This window comes from Phyllostomus discolor, chromosome 4, assembly GCF_004126475.2.
Source record: "Phyllostomus discolor isolate MPI-MPIP mPhyDis1 chromosome 4, mPhyDis1.pri.v3, whole genome shotgun sequence".
NCBI classification, from domain to species: domain Eukaryota; kingdom Metazoa; phylum Chordata; class Mammalia; order Chiroptera; family Phyllostomidae; genus Phyllostomus; species Phyllostomus discolor.
Window position 1 is genome coordinate 2,652,406 of NC_040906.2, and position 15,125 is coordinate 2,667,530.

The 15,125-nt window shown below is 63.7% G+C and overlaps 1 protein-coding gene across 10 annotated transcripts in view; it reads right to left on the bottom strand.

Moving 5' to 3' along the window:
• The window catches only part of AGAP1 (ArfGAP with GTPase domain, ankyrin repeat and PH domain 1), a 348,436-nt gene that overhangs the window by 24,123 nt on the left and 309,188 nt on the right, over positions 1-15,125 (bottom strand). For all 10 annotated transcript variants that reach the window (XM_036022678.1, XM_028509859.2, XM_028509858.2 and 7 more), the window contains one exon: positions 14,639-14,861. In XM_036022678.1, the coding sequence (XP_035878571.1) occupies positions 14,639-14,861 (223 nt within the window). The remainder of the gene's footprint in view (positions 1-14,638; positions 14,862-15,125) is intronic.

A 15,125-nucleotide genomic window follows, 5' to 3' on the forward strand; every position in this document is an offset into this window, starting at 1 on the left:
ACGGAGAAGGGAGGGGTGTGTGTGGGGGGCCAACCTTCTATAGGACACTGCGGTGACACCAGTCACACTCCTCACGCCTGGGGCCTTTGACCCAGGGCGGGTCCCTCGAGGAACCCACCCTGAGAAAACACTGAGTCATGAGCCCCCTCGCACGGTGAATCCACACACAGGCTCATCCCGGCATGTTTTCGTGGTTTTCTGTGAATGTTCCCAACATCTGGAGGCGAGTGACGACGTGGTGACACAGTCATGGGTGAACTGCTGTGATGCCGTTCAAGAGAGCGCCGTCACAGCCGTAGGGACGCGGACGGGGGTCCAGGTGGAGGGGTCTGAAGCGTCCTTCCTTTCCAGCGCCGCCTCTCGGGGGCGGCTCCAAGAGCACACACACACACACACACACACACACACGCGGACGGGGCGGGCCACAGGCACACGCGTGCCCTCCCGTGCAGCGCAGGCTGCAGGGCACGCGGATCCTGCGCCAGCATTTCCCCGGGAAGGGAGCCGTGGTCGAGTGAGTCTGGGAGGCAGCGCGCTCGCCGGGATGTTCCCGGCGCGGGGCCTCCGCCGCCGCCGTCACGAGTCTAGGGGGGCCGTGTGCACCCGAGAGGAGCCGCTGTCTGTTCGCTTCGCTCCTCAAACACGCTCTTCCCCCAGAAACAGCCGCCGTCACTTGCGGGGATCCAGGTTCACAGGAGGACGCTGTGGAAGTCACGGCTGTGCCCTGGGCCCCCTGGCTCCTCCGGCGGAGCAGCTCTGGGCGGGCGATGGATGGCCCACGTTTAGGACTCTCAGGGAACGGACGCTGGGACCCAGCGAACCCCGTGCCCCTGTGACGTTTTCCTGGTCGTGAGAACCGCCTCGTCTCCCTCTCCAGGCCCAGCCGTCTGACCCACAGCTCTCGGGCTGCGTGCGGCCGCTGCTTCCCGAGGCGTGTGTGAGGAGAACCGCTTCCGGGCCGGAGGGGTCCCGGTGAGGACCCTGCGGCCTCCTCGGGCTGAGGCCCGTGTGCGACGTCACTGCGCCGCCGTGCCACTGCCGTCCTCTGTCGCACTGCCACCGCTGCGCTTTCACCACGACACGGCGGGCGATCCACACGGCCGTTCTGGTCGTCAGAGGCTCCGCTCAGATCCTGTGGGACGCGCAGGGACATCCCCCGGGCCGGGGGCGAGCCCAGCGGGCGGGCGGGCCCACTGCAGCGGAGGAGCGGGAGCCCTCCTCCTCCCGGGGGTCCCTGGAGGGAGGCCTCGGGCCGTCTCCAGCACTGAGGACGCCCCAGCGGCCCCGTCTCTACCCGCAACTCTCTCCGGCAATCCAGGAGAGAGACCCAGGCTCCGCGTCCTCGTCCTCACTGGCGCTGGGACAGAATGCGTTCGGGTGACAGCTGCAGCCCAGGACCCTTTGTGGCCAACCCCCCGGGCGTGCCTACGACCAATTCTTTCTGATTTCCTGAGAGCTGGCGCGGGGGGCGGGGGGGGGGGGCCTGACTGCCAGACCACCGAGGGCACCGGCTGCTGCCACACGACCCCACAGCTCTAAGGAAACCCACAGGGCGGCGCCACTATTGCCACCGTTCACTTTCACAGCGTCCCCCACACCCCAAGACCCTGGGGTCTGTCCACGGCAGCCGGTCCGCCTCCCCACGCCCCAACCACCGAGCTGCTGTCCACGGCTTGGGCCGGCCCCTCCCGACGCTTCCCAGAAGCGAAGCCTTCTGTGTCCGGCTCTTCCCACAAAGGACGCCACCCCTCTGTGTCCGCTCCAGAGATGCTGCTGAGTGGACGACAGTGGGAACCACAGACGGAAAGTCCACCGGAGGGAGTGCTCGGAAGTAATTTTGGGTCCCTGCTCAACTGTTCCAGGGGGGATCTTCCTTCACGCTGCCCCGAGTCTGTTGTGGTTCCCAGCGACACCTGCTGTGTGCAGCCGGTAGACTCTACACAGACGGCCGTGCAGTGACAGCAAACAGACGCTGTGGGTCAGGTGAACCTGGGGCCGCTGAGTTGAAGCTTCTGGAAATCGCGAGCACCCGTGCCGCGCCAGCTACGGAACGACCGCTGCCGTCCCGCAGTGCCAGACGCGGACCGACGCCCCGGAGTCTGCACGCTGCCGCCCGTCCGCCCGCCGCGCCCGTGACAGTGACCACGAGAAGGATCAGAGGGGAGTCTTCCGCCCACGGTCAGACTGACTCACACCAGAGACGCCCGCGCCCTCACAGCTGACTGAAGTGGGGGCGGAGAGAGGACGGCAGACGTTCACGCAGAAGGGGCCCCCGGGGGTCTTCTGCTCCACCCCTCCCTGTGCGGAGGGCGCGGCGCCAGGAGAGGTCATGTGACCCGCACCGACCCGTCGCCGAGGTGAGCCCCGAGCCCCTGGTTTCTCTCTGGGTCCCCACTGCGACCGGCGGCCCCGTCCCAGCAGCTGCTGTGGAGGGACCAGCCCGCGAAGGCCTCACGGCACCAAGGACACCAGGACGCGCCTCTAATGAAACCGTCGCTGGGTCCTTAACGAGAGGGAGGGCGGGCCGCGCTGAAGGACTGTCTGGAAGTCAAACCGCACGAGCCGCCTCTTCCCGGGGAAGCGTGTGACCTCCGTGCCGTCGCCCCGCCCCCTGGGGGGCATTCGGGAAGCTGGCAGCGCCGAGGTCTCTGGGAACGAGCCAGCGGGTGCGCAGAGCACCTGGCCGGCACCGGGGCTGCTATGCCAGAGGTGCGTCTGGGGCAAGCGCCAGGGTATGATGCTGGCGGTCGTCGGGGCGGGCAGCCCGGGGGGGCGGGCAGCAGTAGACGGCTTTTGACCAAAATGGGGACTCCAGGGAAGCCAGCAGGCTGCACGCCATCTCGGACCCAGGGCTCACGGAGGGGCTCAGGATGGCTGGGAAGCGGTCCTCCTCCCCAGGGCCCGACGGGGACTGGCCCAGAGTCACACAGCTGGTCAGCGGGGGCTGTGACACCAGGCACTCTGCCCAGGCAGGGTTCTCGGTAACGTGGCGCTGGGCCAAGCCACCCGGTGAGGGCGAGGGGCAGACCGGGGGGCCTGTGGGGACAGCAGAGAGCGCGAGGCCGGCCTGCACCTCTCGGTCGGCCTCCTGCACACCCTGTGCGGGTCCGAGGTCCAGGAAGGGCCCAGACGTATTGCCAAGTTCCTTCCGGAAAGGTTTCCCCCGAGTTCGCTCCCACCAGCAGTGGGGGCGGGGGCAGGAGCAGGACGGGCAGCGGGCGCATTTCCCTGGAGCCCTGGCTGCCGTGAAGCAGGGTCACCTGGGAAACCTGCCACCTCCCCACGCAGCGGGTGCCGCACGCCCACTCGCAGCTGCCAGCCTGGTTTTGGCAGGAGGCCCTCCCTCCCTTTCCCAGGAGGCGGCAGCGTCGTCAGGGTAAGACTGTCTCACCCCAGCCCTGGGCCAGGCTGCAGGCAAGCGCGCCCCTGTCCAGGGCCCCCTTCTCCGATCCGAGCAGACGTCTCCCGGGCTCCTGCAGGGCGCACACGGGCGGGCCCCGGGGAGAGAGGCGCAGGCCCGCACGGCTGCCTTCTTCCCCTGGGGCCGCTGTGGCGGCCACGCACGTCGGAGACACGTTTCACGCGAGCCCCGAAGATGGGGTGTGACGCGGCCTCCGGGGGACGCTCGCCTCCCGGGCCCCAGGCAGGGGAGCTCTCCGGATCAGTCACAAAGGACATTTAACTGTTCCAGGCTTTAATGGTGTTACCACCGCTGTTCCCGTTCTCTGGGGCCTCAGGCAATTTCTCAGAGAAATCAGGCTCGCAGCCCGGGGGGGCGGGGGCACACCGCCCCCCAGCCCAGAGATCCTGCTGTGGAGCCACGGCCGGACGGGCAGGGTCGGCCTCTGCGGGGCTGGGCGCCGGCTGCTGCCGTCACTCACTCACACCAAACTACCCGGGTTTCACCGCCGGAGCCGCCTTCTGTTTGCCCCGCCTGGTGTCTGAAGGCCCCGCCCTCTGCCCAGTGGCCCGAGCAAGCGTGCACAGTGACCACCACTACGGATGCGGGTCTCCCCCCAGGCCCCCAGCCCGAGTCGGTCCTGAGGGAGGGACACCCCTACTACGCCGGGGCTGACTGCCTCCTGGGAGGCTGTGCAGCTGACAGGACCTGGCCGAGCCTGGCCCCTGAGCTCACAAGCTGAGGGGCTCGGCCAGTGGCCTTTCTGGTGAAAGCAGAGACTGGACGTTGAGTGTCCTGCGGACTCTGCACGGCCGTGGCCCTGACGTGCCCAGCCCTCTCCGCAGGCCCCCCCTGTCCGGTGGTGATCGTCACCGATTCAGACCCGCCCATCCCGCACACCAGGCCCCGTCAGCCTGGTCTCCCTGCCCCAAGAGCCAGGGGCTTCCGGCTGAAGTGCGAATGCTGCTCAGGACCCTTTGCCGGCCCGCCCCCTCGGGCTCTGGTGCCGAACGAGGGGCCCCGTGCTGGCCTGGCGGGCCCCTCCCCACATGGGCTCCGGTGGCTCTGGCGCTTCCGACCCTTTGTCCAGAAAGTTAACTCTGTGCAATGCCCTCCCTGTCCCTGTTCCTTGAAAATTCCTCTTGATTTCCTTATTTTTCCACACTATTTTTACAGAGAGGGGAAGGGAGGGAGAATGAGAGGGAGAGAAACATCCATGTGTGGTCGCCTCTCATGTGCCCCCTACGGGGGACCTGGCCTGCAACCCAGGCATGTGCCCTGACTGGGAATTGAACTGGAGACACTGAGCCACACCGGCCAGGGCTCATTTTTTTTTTAATGGACACAATTCAAGTCCTGTAAAATTCACCCTTCGAAGGTATGTGGTTCCGAGGCTTTCAGTGTATTTAAATGGCTGCAGCACCACCCTCACCACGGAAACCAGGCTGTTTCCTGTCGCCCTGTGAGAAGCCCTGCGCCCGGTCCGCAGGCACTGCCAGCACCCCGCTGCCCACCCTCCTGGGCGGGCGTGGGGTCACGAGAGGCGTGGCCTTCTGCACCCAGCTCCTCCCACTCCGCACGCTGCTTTCCGGGCTCACCCACGCTGTGGCGTGCACAGCGCTTTACTCCTTTCTGGGCCTGAATGACCACACGCCGCCGCGCGGACACACCGCCTCCTGCAGGCCCATTTCCGCCGCACGGCCACCTGGGCGGTGCCCACGCCAGGCTGTGGCGAAGGGGGCTGCCCTGGGCGAGGGCACACTGTGTCTGCACAGACGTGGGCCTGCTTCCCGTGGGCACCTGCCCCGGGGAGGGGCCGCTGGGTCCGGTGCTGCCTCTGTGTTCCCTCGGGGAGCGAGGGATTTCCAGAGTGGCTTCACCAGCAGGACGAGGGCTCCGGCTGCGCCGCACCACCACCACCACCTGCCACTGTCCCTCTCCATCATGGCCGTCCGAGTGGGGGACAGCAGCACCCCAGGCATGTGCCCTGACTGGGAATCGAACCCTTTGGTTCGCAGGCTGAGGCTCAATCCACTGAGCCACACCAGCCAAGGGCAGGTTGCCTTTAATTTCTTTCAGTGATGCTTTGCACTTTTCAGGGTACAGGTCGAATGAGTGCTACGCAGGCCATGCTTTCTGGGGCTCCTGAAGCCCAACCTGTGTCCTGAATCCTGTTTCGAACTGTCCCCTGCCGGTGGGAAAAGCACAGCTGACTCGTGCCCTGGTCCTGCCCCCTCCGAGCTGGCCGAACTCACTCGTTCGCTCCGGGAGCTCACTGTGGGCTCGTCTGGGCTTCCTACACACGCGATCCCTTCACCTGCAAACAGCCTCACCCCTTCCTTTCCGACCTGGAAGCCCGTGGGTTCTTTTCCTTGCCCAATCCGCCGGCTGGAGCCAGTGTGGGGAGGGGTGACCTCGGATACCCTTGCCGTGTTCCCGACCTGCAGGAAGAGGCCCTCAGCACTCCGCCGCCAGGGATGACGGCAGGGAGGGTTTCCCACGGACGCCCTCCGGCAGCCGGGGAAGCTGCTCTGACCCCGACTGCGCCGCGTGTCCGCACCACGAATGCACAGTGTCCGTGAGGGACGCTGAGCTCTGTCGGCTCTTTTTCCGCATCTCGTGGGACGGCCGTGCGGCCGGCTTCTGTCCTTCGTTCTGTCGGCGTGCTGGGTCCCACGGGCTGCTTTCCGGGGTGTGAGCCGGCCCCGCATTCCTGGGGACAGGACATTTGCTCGTGGTGCACGGTCACCCCGCCCGAGGACCAGGCACAGAGGCCCCTCCGTGGGCTGCAGCATCCGCTGGGCTGGCACATTGGCGGCGCCGGTCACACCCGAGTCTGGGGAAGGACGAGGACACGTGGCTGGGCCTCAGGAAACCAGAAGTGAGTTCAGGCCTTGGGCTGAGGCGGGGAGGGGACTCCAGGCGGAGCTGCAGACGCTGGTTTGCTCTGCCTGGTGGAGACCGTGCTCCCCACGCACCAGCCTCTCCGGCCCCGGGAGGGCACGGCTGCCCGTCTCTGTCGCCGCCAGCACGTGGGACCCGGGCACAGCCGACTGCGTCTTCCCGGTGCAAAGATCCCAGGAGACCTGACACACGGTTTCTTTCGGCATCACGTATGTGTGGTTGAGTGGGTGAGGACAATGGCTAGTGTCATCTCACCCATCAGAGAACGCCCTGGTTTCTAAAAAGTCACAATCCCAGAAGATGCTGGCCACGCAGCCACGTCAGACGTGCTCCGGCCCAGCTCCACTCTGTCATGTGGACGGTGGACACGGCCTCAAGGCAGCCCCAAGTGCCAGCTGGACGTTTCCACGGGCGGCGCCGGGAAGGGGAAGGCGCAGGCGCCGAGGGAGGCTCGGGCGGGAGGGCGTGGTCCTGCAAAACACCGGGGCCCACTCCTGGTGCCCACGCTGGCCCGTCCAGGGACCTGGAGGTCTCCGCACCAACCGCAGAGAATCGAGACTTCTGAACCACGACCGGGGGACCCACGACCGGGGGACTTGGAAGGTGGGGTTTGCCCCATGAGTGCAAACTAGAATGAAGGGCGCTCTGTTACCCTTCTTTCCGTCACCAGGAGCGAGGCTTCTAGATCTTACAAGTGGGAAGGCCGTGCAGGCCTGTATCACACGTAACAAATTCACACTCAGGAGGTTATGTCTGTGTCTACCCAGTGGCAGGGAGAAGCAGGCTTATCGCTGTGAGGACACAGAACACCGAGTGTACTCTTGTGTTACCGCTCACTAGTCACTGTACTGCGTCCCGCACAAACCGCCGTGAGCCTGCTCTTGCCGCACCCTGTGCGTGCACAGAGGCACACGGGTGACGCAGGTGTGAGCGGGGTTGGGGGGAGGGGAGAGGCTGGCAGGCACAGTGGGACTTGGGGATCTGACCTGTGTGTGCGGACGCAGGACACCCAGCAGGAGAAGGATGGGTGTGGTGGCAGGCCTGGGGGTGGAGGGGCGTGGGTTTCAGGACTCACACCCTGGGTTCGACGATCGTCCCACAGTCCCGTGCGGCCCTGGACAAGACACTGCTGCGTGTGACAGTCCTGCACACGTGCTCACGGTGGACAGAGGCTCACATGTGGTCCTGCACCTCGGATGGCTCGTGCCAGCTGATGGCTTACGTTTCTGCCTGCCAGTGAGCATAAAAATTCTCTAAAAAAACTGCCTCTCCGACTGTCTCCATGGCTACACTTCAGAGCGCTGCGATGGAGACGCTCAACCCCAGACAGCCTGCGGCCTCAGAGCGGGCTCCCAGCACCCTTCCGTCTCCCTCGGGATCCAGCGAGCCCCCGAGCCCACCGAAGTGCGCCTGTCCTCGGGGCTCGGGGGCCAGTGCGAGGCTCGGCTGGTCTCCGGGAGGCGGTCCCGCTGTGCTCCAGTGTGCAGGGGTCTCTTTCAGAGCGCCTTCCTGACTGACAGGGCTCCCGGCCGGCAGCCGTGCTCTGTGGGTGTGCTTTCCCAGGCAGCAGCGCCGCCTGCACCTGCACCTCTCCCTCGTCCGTCCCCCTGACCAGCTGAGCGTCGGCAGCCGGATCTCCCTGCTCTGGGCGCGGGGCTCTGGTGCCCGCGGGCCTGTCTGGCGCCGCGCTGACGAGGACGAGCCAGTCCCGGGGGGGGGGGGCAGTTGCCGAGTGAGCGACGGCTCTCGGGGTCCAGGCCGGCGCTGCAGGTCCCTCAGACATCCTAGGTGAAGCCCGAGGTCCCCGAAGAGCAGCTGCGCCTATGGGGCCGTGGACGTGTGAACTCCGCTAACAGAACGCGCCAGGCCTGCACGTGGCCGGCGTGCCTGCCACCCCCCGGCTCCCCCGGCTCCCCCGCCCGAGCCTGCCCTGCCCCGCCCCTGCCCCTCCCGGCCGGGAGGCCAGCCCGCTCCGCCGGCCGGGGCCGGGGCATGCCCGCTGACAGGCGCTCCGTGATGACAGAAATTCACTCTGAGCTGCAATTAGTGGTGCTGTCATTTTCGGGGGCTCCTGCCAATTAATTAAGCCTGTCACACAGGAAAACCGCGGCGCGCACATGGTAATTTATATCGGAGGAGACGGGCCTCTCAGAGCCCAGCGGCTCCCTCCACCAACAGGACTCTCCGGCAGCCCCGAAGTAAACGGGGGACGCGGGCGAGGATGAAATAGCAGCGAGAGAGCAGGCGGTGGAGTGGGGCGGGGGCTCCGCGAGGCCCAGGAAAGTTACGCTGCCCTTGCGACGCCCGCTCGCTCCGACGGCAGGAGCGCGGGACCGGCTGATTGAAACTCCGAGCGGGCCCCCGGCTGCCGGCCCTCCGCGCCCGTCCGGGATGATAGAATCAGAGGAGTTTATTCATACCATTAAGCCCCAGAGAACTTAATTGAAAGAAGAGCACAGCCCGGACCTTGACAAGCGGGAGGTCACAGTAATTGCTGCCGGACATATTTAACATTAAGATAATCAGGCCATTAATTACCCTTTGGATCATTAAATCAGCCAGTTGCAAAATGAAATTTCTGCCTCTATTACTCACTTGAGAGACCACAGGGGTGGCCTTTAATTTATCAGTGAGCTGGAGATACAAAGGCTGGGGCTGGGGGGAGGGTGGGCGGGGAGGGGGCCGCGGTGGCGGTGGCGCGGGGGGCAGGGCGTCCGTCGGCCATGCTCGGTGATCGCGGCAAATTAACTAGGTGAGCTAACCTCCGCGTCCACAGGCAGAAGCCGGGGTATGTAAATAGATGGGGGCAGACAGGGGGATCAGAGCCTGCACACCACTTAGCAGGATAATAAAGGAAATCATCCTTGATTATCAGCGCTAATTTGGACACTGCCGGTAGCTTGTTATACGTGTTCTGAGCAGCATTTAATTAATTCAATTGCTTGTTAATGAGGGAAGTGACATGTGGGGAGCAGATGCCACCCAACTGCAGATGGGCTCTGGTCATCACAGCAAAGTCCTTTTTTTCCCCCCTGCCCTTTTTTTTTTTTTCCCTTTAAAGAAAGAAAATAGGAAAAGGTGTCAAGCATAGAGGGACACTCAAAAGAGACAAAACAGCGACCTTGGCGGGCCAAGGACTGCTGGAAAATAACAAGCCGGGGCCGTCCTGGGGCTGCGGGGCCCGCGCTCCCCGAGGCCCCGTCTGGAACGGGGCGTCTCCACCCAGAAACGGGAGCCCGAGTCGGCCGCATTGTGAGCGCCTGATCAAACCCGCCGAGACAAAGACGCGGCCGAGCGGCGCTGCTCCTGCCATCTCAGGTTAGCGGCGGGGATCCAATTATTTTCGGTTTGGACACACTTCCCCTTCCTCGGCACCTCCGAGCGCATAAATAGGGGGAAGCGGCCTTCCGCGACCGAGGAGGGCCGAGCGCGGGCCGCTGGGGGCACCCGTCTCCCCCACACGGATGCCGGACGTCCTGTCCCACATCCTCCGCCCAGAGTGGCATCTTCTCCCAGGGGGCGGACGGCGGGGAGTTCAGGTGTGCAGGGAAGGGATAAAGGACGACCAGAGGAAGGATGCCGAGGCGGCACAGGACGCGAGCTGCGGCGGCACGCTTCCAGGGGCGTCCTCGGGGGGGCGGGCGTCTCCTGCGTGGAGGTGGGTGCACAGGTGTCCACCCCCCGGGGGCTTTGATTCCCCAAACCGCCACCTGGACGGGCCACCTGCCCCGGAGCGCACCTGCGGCCGGTTCCCGAGGACCCACGCAGGCTGCACGCCGACACTGAGGCACAGGGACTGGGGGGCGGGGGAGAAGAAACGTGGGCAGGGGTGGGCGGCGCTAGGGCTCGGTGCGGTGCCGGCAGGAAACCATGCTCGCTGCAGTTGGGCCCGAACGCTGCCACGTGGGCCGCTGCAAAGGCCAGCCCCCCACGGTGACACAGACCAGCCCCCAAGGCCCCGGGCGAGGGCACGCACGGGGTTGCCGGGACTGCCTTGCTGTGTGCTAGCAATGTCCCAGCCCCGATTCACTCACGGCCCCTGGGGCCTGGAGGCAGCTGGAGCACCCGGCAGGCGTGTGCGCACGCGCGCGCACACACACACACACACACACACACCTGTCAGTACCTCCACATGAGCTAACGACCCTTCCACTTGAAATGGGCGCATGAAGGAGCTTGGGGACCTCTCCTTGTGGTCATGACGTGTGTCCTCGCCCTGGAGCCAGAGCCCTGCCTGGCTGCTCTGGTCCCGGTTCCCCGGGCAACGACAAGCTATGTGGTGTGAGTCACACACACTCACAGGCTCAGGGTCCTGGGTCCCGGCCCCGCAGACAGCAGACGGCCCCTCCGTGAGCCCCTAAAACCTAGTCAGGGCTGCCCACTGCGTCTCCCCACCTAGAATCGATATTTTAAGTGTGTGCTTAAATGGTATCAATAGCAATTAGAGAGGGGACTCAGAATCCACTGCAGATGGAGTTGATTGTTACGGCATCGATCTCCCGCACGTGCCCTCTCCCCGAATCACACCCGCACTGCGGGGCTGGGGCGGGGCGCCCTCTCCCCTCCTGCGACAGTAAATTTCGTTATCGAATGCACTGGAAAAAATGGCAGTTGTTGCAGAATCCATCCAGAAAGGTTTTTCCCTCTTCCTGGGAGTAATTAAAAGATGCTTTCCTTGACTAATGGCCCCCGGTTTGGGAGTGGGAAGTCAATACGGCCTAGCCGCCGTCAGCCGCGATTGATCACGACGCTGCCCGACCGACCGGCAGTTCTCGGGGTGGCTGAGGTTCGCTGGAACCAATCAGGGGCCGGCCGAGGCTGCCCTCATCGGGGGCAGGGGAAGCCGGCACCGGGCTGGCCACCTCGCGGCAGGGGAGCCCGTTTTCCGAGTGCGCCCGCGGAGCCAGGTGAACCTGTCGTGCAGTGGTCTCCGGGGACTGGCTGTTCTTTGGAGTGGGGTGTGCTGTGTCCTCTGTCCCCACAGGCCCCAATCTGTGTGTGCGTGCGTGCACACGAGTGTGTGTGCGGGGGAGGAAAGCCCATTTCTGATTACATTCCACTGTCAGAATGAATCTTTCCAACGAGCTGGAACAGACAAGAGCTGCTTGGGGAAACAGCTGGGCCCCCTTTCAAAGAATCAGACTGGATATATTGCGCCGGGCTTTTCCTGGGCTAGAGAGACAAATTTACGGAAATACTTTTTTTTAGGCTTACCTTGGGGCCCCATGAAAAGACCCCTCCAGCTGTGTGCACCACCCAGCACAGGCTCTGGAGGCGGGGGTGGGGAAGGGGGGCAGGAGCAGCATCCAGGCCAGACGCCCGGCTCTCACATCGCAGACCCAAGCCCACGAGATATGCCAGCCCACCTCTCGCGCCCCCCACTTCCACCTGCAGCAGCTGCAGGCAGCGGGGTGGGGGTGCTGGAGTGACTGTGGTTTTGCACCACGAGGCCCAACGCTTCCCACCGGTCACAGTATGTGGAGGGACAGCTCGTTCCCCCGGGGCCACGGCCTGCTCTCCTCGTCCCCACCCCTCCCAGGGATGCTGCTGGTGGCCCTCGGTCGTCTAGGGAAGAGGGGAACACGCACAGACACACAGAGAGACCAAGGGCTCACCCCCTGCCCGCCTTTGCAGGTGCTCTGGCGCACCCCCTCCCCTCGATAGGCTGCAGCTTGGTTTGGGCACCCCACCCCCACGGGCGAGGACCACCCCCTCCATTTCCCCACCTACCCCGCGGGCCCCAGGGCTGCCACGCCCGTCTTTGCCTAGGGCACCCCCCACCCCCAGGCCCGGAAACCACCCCACGACTCAAAGCCCAGCTCGGGTGCGGTTCCTGCTGCGAGGCTTCCCCAGGGCACTGGGGCCCTGAGAACCGTCTGCTCTGCGGGCTCCGCCCAGTCCCCGCCCCCTCGGCAGCCCGAGAGCAGGCCGCGGGGCTGTGACCGGCCTTCGCCACTGCTCTTCCAGGAGGAGGTGCTCAGTGAGCATCTGAGCTCCCCGGGAGGACAACCAGAGGCACAAAGAAACCTTCAGTCCTCCCGTACGTTTCTCTTCGGCTTGACGTAGGGCTTCCCGAAACCGGACGTGACCCTCGGAAACACTGGGTGACCGTGCTGCCGCCCCCGTCGCCCCGGAGAGGAGAGCGGACTCAGCAGGGCTTTAGCGGACGCACGTGAGCGGAGGGCTGGCGGGACGGAGAGGCCGTCCCTCCACGTGTGGGAAAGGGGCGCTGTGCTTGCTCTCTCTAAAACACCCAGGCCCCGCGTGGGAGAGGGCGGAGGCACGCGGGGGCCCGCTCGCGTGCACGGCCTGGAACATACGACACCCACCCAAGGTCCTCGCTCCTGAGTGGAGGCCACATTGATGTAAAGTAGTTACCATTAAAAAAAAACAACAAAAAAACCCAAACCCACATGGCTGTTTCCAACCATTCTAAACGCTCCTGATTGTAACATGAAAAAAATCAACTTTTCTAATTCACGAAATTGGCCATGGTATACATGTTTCCTTTACACATAAGTACTAAAATGCATCAGGTCAATTTTTTCTGATGTGTTTTTTTTTTTTTCCCCCTCACTCAAGGACATTTCTTTACTGCTTTTAGAGAGAGAGGAAGAGAGACACAAACATCGATGTGAGAGAGAAACATCCATCAGTTGCGTCCTGGACCTGCCTGGAAAGGGGACCAACTGGCAACCTAGGTCTGTGCCCTGATCGGGAATCGAACCCACAAACTATCAGCTACAGGATGATGCTCCAACCAGCTGAGCCACACTGGCCAGGGGTCTGATGCCTTTTAATTGTTTTAAGATTTTGTTTATTTTAGAGAAAGGGGAAGGAGGGAGGAGGACAGGGAGAGAAACATCAACGTGTGGTTGCCTCTTGCACGCCCCCTGCTGGGGACCTAGCCTGCATCCCAGGCCTATGCCCTGACTGGGAATCAAACCAGCAACACTCTGGTTCGCAGGCTGGCGCTCAATCCTCTGAGCCACACCAGCCAGCGCTGGTTGCTGTTTCCTGTACTCACACATTATACTCAATGCAATTTCCACTTGGTTTACACGTTCAGACCTAAATACTTTCCAAAGAAACTATTTAAAAAAACGAATATCAAAACAAGCCTTAATCTCTTAAGAATGCTCCTAGTTGGTGACCCAGCCGATCTCTACGTTAGTCTTAAACGAGTCACGGTGAAAGTTTTTTTAAGGCACCCCCTTTGTTCGGTTCGTGAGACAGTCGCCCATCTGCACCGCGTGCCGTAGCTGGCGCGCCGAGAGCTCACACACAGACTCCGAGGCGGGAGACTGACGCCCTGGTGCCTGTCTCCCTCCCGCAGGGCACCCGAGGTGGGGAGGGGGGCTGGGCCCAGGCCAGCCTCATTCTCGAGAGCGAACCGAAGGTGGCACCGGAAGTTCGCTTTCCAGTGGCAATGGACTCGGCCCGGCCGCTGCCCCAGTGTCGCCGCCCCTCACACGCGGCCCAACCACGGGCTGCCGCTTGGCCTCCTGCCTGGTCTGACCGCCGGCAACACGCACCGAGGGCCCGTGCTGGGAGGCCCGTGGCCCCCCACGGTCTCTCTGCACGCCTGAGAAGTGAATGCGGACAGCGAGCGACCCCACACCCCACTTCGGAACCGGGGACGCAGCCCGAGCCCCCTGCTCGGGACGCCCGTGGAGGCAGACGGCCCGTCCGGCCCCTGGAAACCAGGCTGCCCCAGAAGGCACGCCGTTTCAGCACCGCTTCGTGCGCTCAGTGCGCACGTGGTCTCGAAACCGGTCCGTGCCGGCAGCACGTGAAAAACCAGAGACTAAACGGCCTCAGGGTACATGCACAATTAACATTAACTGAGGGGGAGGGTCACTGTGCATTATATGCTGATCTCGGTTGGTTCACTGCATTAGAAATATATTTTAGGAAATAAACTACGTTTTGTTAGCATGCACTCACTTATTTTCTGTGTGTATAGCAGCCGAATAAATGCTTATCAAAGATCTAAGAATAACAAATTGGAGGAATCAAAAATCCATAATCGGTGTTAACAGTGCAGCTTACGCCTATTATAAGTGCATTAATTAGCGGCGATGTATTTGCAAGGTCAGAAGCCTAATGCACTTCCGGGACGGGGTGAGAAATCCCCAAGGTGTATCCCCCGGGTGTAAAAAGAAACACAAAAATGGAGGAGCCTGAAATGCCCGGGCCGGCTGAGGCCCGATTTTAAACACAGGCCCGGCTGCGCTGGCCTGGCCGGTGCTCCTACAGCGCCGGGCCGTTCTGACGGCGGCCATCCAGCGGTGGCCGCAGGCCCTGAGGCCACGCCCCTTCCCGAGCGCCTACCTGGTGGAGTCCAGCGAGGGCTTCGCCCGCCCCTGGCAGTTCTCCTCCCAGACGCCGTTGGCCAGCTCGTTCCCGATGGACAGCATCACCTTGATGAGCTCCACGGGCCAGTCGTCCAGGTCCAGTGACCGGACGCGGGAGAGGTGGGTGCCAAGGTTGCGGTGGATGCCCGAGCACTCGATGCACATGAGGGCGCCCAGGTTCAAGCTCGCCCAGTTGGGGTCTGTGGGGAGAGGAGCAAGTGCCACACGCGGTCAGACGGCGCCCAGGAGGCCCACCGTCCCCCCTGGGCCTCGGCGGCAAACCGCGGGTCACGTAGGCTTTGCCGCCAGACTCCCTCCCTCCGGTCCCACGGCCCGAAGACGCTCCCCGGTCAGGACTGGCTGCTGTCTGGGGGGTCCGGAGAAATCAAACGTGCGGTGGCACGTTTAAACGTCTGGCCCCAGCCGAAGCAGAGCCCCGGAGTGTCCCAAATGAGACACGATTG